The sequence below is a fragment of the Temnothorax curvispinosus genome, unplaced genomic scaffold, assembly GCF_003070985.1.
Source record: "Temnothorax curvispinosus isolate PA1 unplaced genomic scaffold, ASM307098v1 QBEX01014974.1, whole genome shotgun sequence".
Taxonomy (NCBI): Eukaryota; Metazoa; Arthropoda; class Insecta; order Hymenoptera; family Formicidae; genus Temnothorax; species Temnothorax curvispinosus.
In genome coordinates this window covers 231,488-242,806 of record NW_020224754.1, presented here as the reverse complement: position 1 = coordinate 242,806, position 11,319 = coordinate 231,488, and the positions used below count along the sequence as shown (strand labels likewise).

The following is an 11,319-nucleotide window of genomic DNA, read 5'->3' as shown; positions in this document are numbered from 1 at the left end:
GTATATATTTTTATTTTTTTATTAATGCGCATGCGTAATAATCTTGCGCCTTACTTCAATTAAGTCATTTAATTGTATCCTATTACGTCATAATTATATATTTTAAAATTATAATTATTAAGATTTTCCATCCATAAAGCGCTGACTAACGATTAATGACTCATTGTAGACTGGCCATTACAAGACGGCATATACGTACGTGTGCGATTTTGGATACACTTTCCTTCGAGCCTGTTCACGCGAGGCGGTTTTGACGCGCGGTTGCGCTGCCGCGCATGGCCGCGCGTTATTGCGAGGTGAGACTGGCGAGATGCGACAACGCGCGCATACGATACGCTTTGCAGCATTTTAGATCCACAGATACGCCGCGCGCCGTCGAGCGTACGCCATTTCGCGTATGCGCGTATGCGCGCGACAGCGCGTGGCTCGTGCAGACGATAACGCGCGGCAGCAATCGCGCGGCAACCGCGCGACAGAAACGCCTCGTGTGAATAGGCTCTAAAGATTTCCTCGGTATCAGCTCCATGCCGTCAATATATATTTCACTATCTGTTATCACGCGGCGACGGTCACAACCGTCACTATTTCTAGATTATAACTGACTGACAGCGCGCTGAACGCACTGACTACGATCTTACAGACCGTGGCAAGGCGTGGCACTGACTGCACTGATCGAGCGCAATACGCACACGTACATATATCGATATATCGATCGACTCGAATGGATTTACCCGCTGGGTTGATAATATGACCATTGACCATACACTTTGCATCGCAAATATCTCCGCTTGTAGAACACATAGCGTAAAAATAAAAACTTTTATCTTATAAATTTGGATTCAGCTTATTTATATTGTTTTCTTGTCTAAAATTATTCTGAGCTTTATCCTTTTAGATTATAATTTCGAATATCTATCATGCTAATGTAAGATTAATACTAATTAGTGTAAATGTTAATTTTCATGATTAAATGTTGCAATAATTAAAATAATCTAAAACACGAATGAAACATATACAGTAAAAATATATTTAAATATTTCAGATACAAATACAATTGCATTTCAAAATAATTTATTCTTAAAAATTTTTATAAATGGTTCGAACAATTCTTCGTAAGCGATTTGAGTTTTTGTACAAATTTTGGCACGTTGCACTCTAGCTGCACTATGCTTTTATAACAAGTTTGTTAATACTATGTTAAATCTCCGTAATAAATTTTAGGCTATTAAATTCTTAATAAATTTCAAAATATTAAAGTATAATTTTAATAAAAATTCTGTCACAGTGGTGTGGAGCATTTTCACCACAATTCAACGTGCTGTGTGTGGACGCTCGAAATGCGAATTCCTTAGTATCTTCAAAGAGAAATAATCGACGCAGATTAATTACTTGGCATTGTCTGAGTATTACGTAAGGCGTGTCCCGGAGACCGCGTTGCGTAATTAAATAAGGTGTATGCGTAAGGCTGCGGCGGGGAGCGACAACGCTTGCTTTAATGTCGTTGCTTTAGTTGAGTTGCAATTGCGCCGTAATTGTACGATTGCGCAATTAAATTGTGGTCCCATTCGCCGTGGTACGTTTCCTTAGGATGAACGCTTTGGGTGTCTCGCAACTTTCAAGATAAAAAAGAAATATATACAGGAATTCCTGACATTCGGCTCGCTCGCTTTTCTCGTGGCTCCGTTTCTTCACGGCCACGGTTTTATAAACAATGATTGCTATAAGTTAAAACACGCTATCGCAAGTTCGAACACGTCGCGATGCCATTAGCTCATTTCGTGTCGCGACGAGTATTCTTCGTCAAGACGATGCAGCTATTTACAAGTCTTCTAAAACGCTGAAAGACGTCTCGCGGGCGACTGATGGAATTTTGACAAATTAAAACATCTTTCAGACACCTTTCGAACATATACGTATTGTTTGCTACTAAATTGACTAGGCTCCTATTTATTTGTAAATGGTTCGTGACACGTTTGGTGGAAAAAAGAAACGTGAAATACGTGCTAGAACTGCTAATCATCATGCTGCTTTGTAATCACCACACTTGTAGTTCACAGCCGGTCACACGTTTGCAGAAACTAACAACTATCTTTCAAAATTATAGTTAACAAATGTATGTATGTGTGATCTGAGTATTTTCCTCATTATGTCTCGCTTCTTGGCATTATTTTTGTCGACATATCTCGTTCGGTTTCGCGAGTCACTTCGAGTTATGTAACAGTTGCTTTCCATTTACACTCAAGTGATCTGCGAGTCACTCAGTTACGTGAGTATTTTATACTCAGGTAAGACATGTCATTTTGTATTTACCTGCTTATGGTAAAATTATCGTATAATAATATAGGTCCATAGCCTTACTTTTAATGTGAGTTTATTAGATTCATTAAAGCACATGGTCTCGATTGTGAATAAAAACTCAGTTGAATCTCACTTACCAGCATGCAAAAAGAACGTGCATTTAACTGAGTTATGACGTCACAAGTGAGAATTATCTGAGTTTTGATGTAAATGGAAAGCAACTAACGCCCACGATGAAGCAAGACGTTCAAATTGTTTTGACAGCGCGAAGCATCCAATTCTCTTATCCCGTAATAAGAAAATCAGGAATTGTTAAAAGTTCTCCACGCTATATGTGTGTGATTGTATGCGTGCGATGATTGTAATTCTATCTCAGATTTCCGTTTCGCTTAGTCGAAGCAGTATGGTTGGTTTATCGCGTATATAACGGCGAAAGCTGCCGCCAGAAGTAGCGATCCGCTCAGATCACCTAGTGCCGTCAAGTAGGGGATCGCCGAGTTGTCGGGATCGATTTTGAACCTCCACATCGCGTGGATAATTATGTGCGCGACATACAACAGAATCATCACCTGGAGAAAAGAAAATTTTCGTTATGGCTTATTGTTTCGCGGTTCAAAATCAAAGCAGGACAATTTGTAATTTCGTGGACTTACTTGTATTAAGGAAACAACTAGATAAGAGATTACGAAGTAGGTGTGTAACTTGCAATCGCCCGGATTTAAAGCGTCGGCGATGAAGACGAAGACCAATTGACCAGGGACCGCCATAGAGAGGAGCAACCTCGCGGTCTTGGCATACGGCGCTGCGTTTGTAAAGAAAGAAGATCTTTAGATATCGAGTATATTCTATAAGTATTAAAATGTGTTTTTTTCTCTAGAAATCTAAAAATCGGCAAATTACGGCTCTCTAATATACAATAAAAATAATTATTATTATGTTATAAATCACATCAATTAAAATTTAGTTTTCTTTTGTTACATAAGTATTACACAATATCCTCGATTTTGTCTCCCATCCGTAAAGCCTAAAATATTTATTACCTGACCCTTTGCTGATCTTTTTACTACAGCTAAACGAGAAAAATCAATGTACGTAGACAAAAGATGAGAAAATTTATTGTAATTTATTAGATACGGGATTACAGATTACAGATATGTCTAATTGTAAGATAATTAAGTTAAAAGTGGAATTATACGTACTTCCTACTAAGAGCGCGGTCCACGGAAACACCCAAATTTTGCCGTACGACGGCAGAATTCCCATGATAGCAGACTGGTGCAACATGGTTGACATTCGAGACGCTTGCACCGATACCAAGTTGCCGCCAATTCCGTTAATTACCGGTTGAAAGACTTCGGATCCTTTAAAAGAATCGATTGATCTCTCAAGTACTAAACCTCCTCCGCTAAAAATAAGAACAGAAATAAATGAATAAACTGAAAATACAATTATGCGATAAAATTCTCAAATTATAATTAATTGATCGACATGGTGAGTTAAAAAAATGAAAATTAATAATATATTAATAACATAATTGCGTAAGAAAGAGATTGACTCAAATATTCGTGAACAAACAACTCGGATAAAATTCCTTGGAAAACTGTAAAACTTAAAATATTATTTTGATTACTAACCCACTGATTAGGAGGGCGGACAGAATGGGAACCCAACCGGACTTCAATACGGTTCTCGTATACTTGTTCTTCAGCACGATTAAGATCCAAATCGGCAGAAGAACCACTATAAACAATCCGATAACGACGTACAGGACCCATACTTGGTTGAATACCAGCCTATTGTAAAATTCCGATGCGACGAAGGAGAGAATACTGATGGACACGACGTCGCCGATAGACGCGGCCAGCGGAGTCGCCAGATTGTCCGGGTTCATCTTGAATCGATAGGATATCATGATCACAGCGATCAAGACGAAGTCTATGGAGAAGAGATAATTTTGCCGACAATTTAAAATTCTGCCTATTAAAGTACGTACTACATAATAAAGAAGAATTTAAAGGAGGATGCATACTAAATGTCAAATTTAACAGTTTAGGAGTTAGAAAAAAAAAGGAACAAAAAGAATATAATAAAATAAAAAGAATTCTCTAGTTTTAAAAAGTTAGTTTGCAACAAATATTAATAATATTATATAAAGAAAGAGAGAAAGAAGGAGGAAAGAGAATTATAATAAACTGTTCTTACAATAGATTAACAAAACTATTTGTTATAATAATAATATATTTAACGATAATAACAATTATATGATCGATAACATGATTAAATAATCTGACGATCTGCATGCTAATGAAATATGAGACTCATTTCGTATACTAGAAATGATTAAAGATATACATATTATTTTAATCAATAATCATTTCAATCGAATTCATTAGAATATTGCGAACAGAAGAATGAAATGTGAAATATTGACAATGGGTAACATAAATCAAGAATTCAGAACGCGATAATGTATGTATGCAAAATGCGTGTAATATCGAGTAATATTTAATATTTTCATCGAGAGCGTTCGAACGGAAAAGTTTCAGCAACGGCAAAAAAAGATCCCCGGTAAAAAAGAAATGTAGATAAATGAAACACGTGCATAAAAAAAGCATTATCTATCTACTATTGAGCATATCTGTATCATTTATGATCTGCTAACGTGGCTAAAGGAGATAATGTCTATTAATATAATGCACGACTGGAGTTGCAAGCAGCGATAGCAGTCGTTGCTAATGCTGAATTAGCATTCAGCAATAAACGACGGATAGTTACACTTCAAAGGAGTGTCGATTCGTGGGAGATTAGCGCGTAAAAGGTATGCGTTAATCGGCTTAATGAGCATGCCGGCCGGCGAGAGGATGGCTTACCCAAGATAAAGCAGGAACTGGTCGCCGTGCACATGCACGAGACCGCCAGCATCAACGCGTGATTCCACTCGAAGCCGTTCCCGTTGATCCCGCCTACCCCCATGCCGAACAACGACAGGCAGACGGCCGCGACGATAGCCTGGATCTGCACCAGGGCAATGTTCCCGACGATCATCTTGACGATCTCCCGCCGACTGTTCATGTTACCTAAATTCGCTTGGGTGCTCAGCCGCGATGCCAGACACATATCGAGATTACCCTTTAAACCCTGCAGCGACGTCGTCAGGATCAGCAGTTGGGGGACTTCTACGAAAGCGGGCATGTTCTGAAATCGAATACGTCGAGATTAGAATATAGTGTGTGTGAAGCGATATTTTATACGAGGTAAATTTATCATTATTTTAATTGCCATGTAAAAACGAAGAACAGATCGAAGAATGCTGGGCGCGTTGATATACATGCATCATGATAAGATTATACAGAGGGTTATTTAATTATTGTTAATTTTACTTAATTATTATTATGCTGATTGATTCTATTTTATTATTTACTATATTTTTTAGATATGATATCTTGGCGAACTACGATCCGCAGGTCAAATCCACCGTTTGTTTTTTATATGCCCTACGTAATTATTATTAGCCAGTTAGCTCGATTAAAAAGTCTTTACTGTTAATTAGGTTTAATTATTTACTGGCAAAGAGTTACTTATTCGGTGTAATTATTATTATTACATTTTCAATTTTCAATCAATAAAAAATTTTTTCTTTTTTGTTATATAAGTACGTACATAATATCTTTAATTTTGCCTCTTGACCCGTAGAATCTAAAAAAAATTATTATCTCTTCATAGGAAAAACTTGTCGACTATAAAGTATGGCAAAGGCCAAAGGCAGTGGTTTTAGTTTGCATTAAGAAAGAGGTAATTTAGAAGTGCAAGTGTTTAAGATGTGCAGCATACAATTAATGCGTTGCTTATTCTTATCATGATACACACGTATTGTTGATGAGTTGACTCGTCGTAACCGCTCGTTTCAAGATGCTTCAAGCTATTATATATGTAAACCCGCGATAAGACTTGATTATTTTGTTTTCAGCTAATCGTATGATTGCAGATAAATTCCTCGATGAAATGCACCTGTAATCTCCGTTTGGAATCTACATGAGGTCGCGGTATTAAAAATGTGAACGGCATTCAAAGTGCTTATGTAATCGCGCGAGTGTTAAGAACGACACCGTACATATGTATATCCTGCGTCGCCGTACGATCGATAAAATGTATCGGAAAATATTGAAGAGCGCATCAATTTCGACACCGTTTCTGATAACAGTAGAAGTAGATCATTCTTCTATCTCGGAACAAATATACCTCTATGAAAGGATAACGCAGGAAAAAGATAAAAAGGTGAAAGAAATGAGAATGAGGGGTGGGGGGCAATTGTGATATCCAAGTTTCAACACTTCTTTAAAAGGGTGATGCGGAAAAAAATGAAAAAAAAAGAAAAAAAATAAGAATGGACGATTGGATTGTGATATCCCAGTTTTTTCTCCACAATAGCTGGTATTCATAGTTATTTAAGACCGTCTTAAGTTCAATCTTAAGATGTCATGAACCAATCACAGAGCCGTATTAGCCGTATTAAGACATTACTTAAGACGATCTTGAAGACTATGAATACCGGCCAATGTGGCGTTTTCTTTGAAGAGAGGTCCTTACCTTCGCGGTGGTGAGAACACGACCGGCGCCGATGGTACCCATACCAGCGATGAAGAAGGGTATCGACACTTGCATGAGCGTGTGGTACCATTTTTCATTTCTAATGTCCTTTCCGCCGTGGATCGGAACGTTTGGATCCTTACGACGTTTGGATCCTTCCTCATCGGGATCCAAGACGGCGTTCGACGAAATTGTGACAATGGAACTGCCGCTGGAGAGAGATCCATTCCCGTTTACTCCGCCGGGCGTGTCTTTCTTGTCCACCTTGTCACCGCCGGATGTCTTCAAGCCGGCTGTCGACGCATCGGTTACATGTTAAGTAAAATCCCGCTCAACGGACAGTTCGCAATGAGTATCCTAAATAATGACCGTGCTAAAATTGAGAGATACGATCAAGTAATTTGTCGCTTCGTTCGGGCACGGTAATTACCGGCTACAAGAATTAGGAGTCGTTTGTATATATTTTTTCTTTAAAAATGAGAATTTATAAGCTGACATCGTATAACTCTTTTCTGAACTGTAATTAACTCGTGTAATTAAGACCCCGCTCTTGAGTTGATTTTACATGAGATTTAAAGAGAGAAGAAAGGCTCACTGACGATCGGTCCCTTGGTGGCCGTCAACATTTCCGCGCGTCGTCATTCTCGTGTAAACAAACTCGCGCTCCGCAAAGGCACGTAAACGGCGCGAGGCGATTACTGAATGCGTCTTCTGTCCGCGTCGACATTATAAACTGGCGCAAGTTTATGGTACCCGGAATTACGACGGTCGTGCGACGGTCAACGGATAAAAATCATCGGTGAGTTACTTCGCGTTGTAATCGTTGTAATCACCATTATGCGGCGCAATTTTTTTTCCCACCATACTCGCGAGCGATTTGTCACATCGCGATGACGATTTACTTCGTTCGCTTCCTGTAGGTGCGAAGTAAACATGAGTTTCGTGATGCGAAGCGATACAAACGAGCAATGATGCCGTCCGTCGATTGTGCTGTCGGAATTTGTCTGGCTCTAAATGGCAGCGCGTAAATTTCGCTTTATCAAATGGCAATATTATAGCGTAAATATATTTTATTGAGAAAATTTTTTCGTAGATTCGCAGGGATTTCGTGTAATTTTTTTTTTTTGCAAAATTGCTAAGAAATTTACAAAAAACTAGAATATTGTGGAATAAATAAAAATTATAAATATATAAATATAATTTGTAAATATAAATTAATAAAAATTTCAACTCAATTTCATTGACAGAACCTAGGATTTTTCACAATCACTAGTAAGATTGTGTAATCTTTATTCATTTTGTAATATCCCGGTTTTTTAATGGATTCTTTAAGTATTTTGCAAAAAAAAAAAAATTACTCAAAATTCCTGCGACATATATGTATACTATTCCACTATTATTTACTACGAAAGTTTGTCGTGTTAGATAAATACACGCAACATTCATGTAATTTTCACGCTGGCGCGTCTGAATATATGTAACTATTATTTTTAGTCGAAGGTTACAGCCTATTTGGTGACTAAACATTTTTAATTGCTAAAATAATTTACGCTACGAACAACAAGAAGATAAAAAGTAACAATAACGAGGAAATCACCACGTAGGAGTTGATAAGTAAATATCAAGTTTCAAGTACACGAAATTGTCCGCCTTATAAGGCCTTTGCACAATGCTAAGTGATAGTGATAGCAATAGCAACAAAATTTTCAACCTATTGGAAGCTGTGTATCAATGCTGTAGCTTTGTCGGTGATTTTGTCGCTATCGCTTTAGCATTGTGCATCCAGCTTTACAACGAAATCCATATTAGGTTGTATTGCTTCAATAATATTTACTTTTCCGTTGAACTTGTTCCTTGGTTTTTCGTCGCTAATCGTACTTTTCGCGCGGAATGAGCGCACGCCTCATGATAAATCGAAACTCTGTGTTTTATAATTCTATTCAAATAAATTCGAACTTCAATGCCGCGAACGCGGATGCAGTCTTTATCTTCGTTTGCGGCGATCGAAACCGATCGATACCATTATTGACGTAAGAATTTATGTACCGTAAGATATTTATGGTACTCTGAGCAACGATTTACGACGTTTAAGCCGAACACTTGCTATGCACACCTTTCAACAGTTTATTTTTTATCTTTCCTAGTTAATGTCGCGCAAGACTTTCGGAATTAGCATTTAATCATTTAATCGCATAAACATGGTCACGCGCGCGATGTTCGGGTGCGCGCACACTCGAGTTCGACCGCGTTGATCACGCGACTTTCCTTACCGGCGACTTTCTTCACGAAGACAGGCTCCGGGTTAATGTCCACGCTCAGCTTCTTGTCATTGATCTTTTCGATATTGTCGAAATTCAGCGCATAGTTGTCCATACCGTTTGTTGCGCGTATAGTGAAAGCTTCGTCCCTGACTCTTCCAATGTCGGTCGCCCTGTCATCGTTGTTCCCGTTGCTGTCTTTTGACGTGATACCAGTGCCGTTCTTCGACGTCGGATCAATCTCCGAGTCCCGAAAAGCGACCATATCTGAAAGACAAAGGATTCAATTAAGCGGATGCCTCATTCCAATCTTTATTCGAGATCTTCGCAATATATCCCAGATTTAATGTTTGGAACGAATCGTACAAACAGAGAAACGTAACGGTTTCCGAAAAAGCAGGTAATTTAGTTATTATTAAGTTATAATAAAACTTGAAAATTAACGTAGTTAACAGATTATAATAATGTAGTAGAGCTTTGACGGATTATAATAATTGATTATAACATTGATGGAAAGTAATGCATTGTATATGTAATAATTTACAATTATAGAGTTAAAACTGTATTACAAATATAAAACTGTAATTATAAAAATTACAGATTGGATCGTGATATTTGCACGTCGTAACGCTTGTTTTCTTATTCTAATACATCGATAAATAGAGTTCCTTTAAATGTATCTTTTTTTAGACTTTAAATATGACTTCTATCTCTTTTTTTTTATCGCAAGTGTCCACTTGTCATTTCATTTGCCTTCGATAAATATGTAAAACTGCAAAACCAGGAAACATGAAAATTAACTCAAACGTGAATAGAAGTCATATTTAAAGTCTAAAAAAAATACATTTAAAGAAACTCTATTTATCGATGTATTAGAATAGGAAAACAAGTGTTATAATACGACGTGCAAAGATCACGGTCCAATTCGTAATTTTTATAATTGCAAAAACGAGGTAAAACAACGCGTGATTTTATGCGGTTAAATTTTGGAGTTCTCCAAAGATTTCTCGGTGTGATTCCTTTTCTTCATGCATTCATATTACAGGGAATGAAACTCAATATATATATATATATATATATATATATATACATACCGAATTCGCTGCTGGCCTACGGTGTTGTAATAGTCCGTTCGGCAGAGGTTGATCTTAGGATCAACCTGCGACAATCTCACGTCGGATCGGCCTGTTTCCGCGATCTTCGACCTACAAAAACTGAAAATACTCAATTTATAGATCATTCAGGATATCTGGAAAACTGTTTGCCATATTACAGTAGTCGGGTAATCAAATTAATTTGCGCGCAAGAACTCGTGTATTAGCGATTTATAATATCGTTATCGCGACTATCGAAGCCAACACAATTGCATATCTAGTCGAGACCATCGCGCTTATCAGAGAGAGGAAAGGGAAAAAAAGAACCGATTAACGGCGGGGGTGCAAAAGTGCGAAGATAAGAGAAACGGAGGTCAGAAATTCGAGGCTCGCCGCGATTACGCAAGCGCATCGTTCGCACGCGTATTTCTTCGGAATGTAATGAATTAGACATCGTGAGATTTTCAAGCTTGAATTCGATCCGCGTTTTTCGAGAGCGCGGAAACCCGAGAACTCGCCGCGCGCGCGCGCGCTCGCCGCGGAACTCTCCGCAGGCGTATAAAATCGATAGTTCAATATAAACCTAATCGTTTGTAGCCGACGCCGGACGCGTAATTCGTAACCAACGAGAACGTCCGCCAGACAGAAGCAATCGATACCTAATCATGACTAACGGTTTTACCTCGTGTGCTTGCACAATATGAGTTATGAGTCGTCCGTAAAAATAGCTGCATCAGGTTTATCGCATATTTCTACCTGTTGAAACTATTAGGCACGAAATTTGAACGCCGTTAAGTTAAGAATTCTGTAATAAGAGTAGGTAAATAATGACTAACATGCGATAAGATAGAATAAATAAATATTGACATTTTTAATTATCGAGATTTAATGCCTAATAGTAATTTTTATAAATTATATATATTTTGCTTTTTATGCCTTAAAAGTTCTGTGTATATATTCGTACGCGTAAGATTGCTAAGTATAACAATATAACACTTATTATTCATTAATCGAAAATCCAAAAGTTTCCTTGTCTACGATCCTTGAACTTCGATTCTCAAACAGGAAATTTAAACGCACAT

At 37.8% G+C, this 11,319-nt stretch overlaps 1 protein-coding gene across 5 annotated transcripts in view; it reads right to left on the bottom strand.

Moving 5' to 3' along the window:
- Nucleotides 1–1,054: 1,054 nt before the first annotated feature.
- LOC112465178 (solute carrier family 41 member 3-like) overlaps nucleotides 1,055–11,319 on the bottom strand; it is a 17,349-nt gene continuing 7,084 nt past the window's right edge. For 4 of the 5 annotated variants that reach the window (XM_025032608.1, XM_025032609.1, XM_025032607.1 and 1 more), the window contains 8 exons: nucleotides 10,238–10,357; nucleotides 9,156–9,410; nucleotides 6,886–7,178; nucleotides 5,169–5,493; nucleotides 3,933–4,233; nucleotides 3,498–3,703; nucleotides 2,952–3,100; nucleotides 2,688–2,867 (listed from right to left, as the gene is read on the bottom strand). In XM_025032608.1, coding sequence (XP_024888376.1) covers nucleotides 2,688–2,867; nucleotides 2,952–3,100; nucleotides 3,498–3,703; nucleotides 3,933–4,233; nucleotides 5,169–5,493; nucleotides 6,886–7,178; nucleotides 9,156–9,408 — 1,707 coding nt within the window. In that variant the 5' untranslated portion in view covers nucleotides 9,409–9,410; nucleotides 10,238–10,357. Of the gene's footprint in view, nucleotides 2,868–2,951; nucleotides 3,101–3,497; nucleotides 3,704–3,932; nucleotides 4,234–5,168; nucleotides 5,494–6,885; nucleotides 7,179–9,155; nucleotides 9,411–10,237; nucleotides 10,358–11,319 lie in introns of all 5 variants that reach the window. The other variant, XM_025032611.1, reaches the window with a different exon arrangement.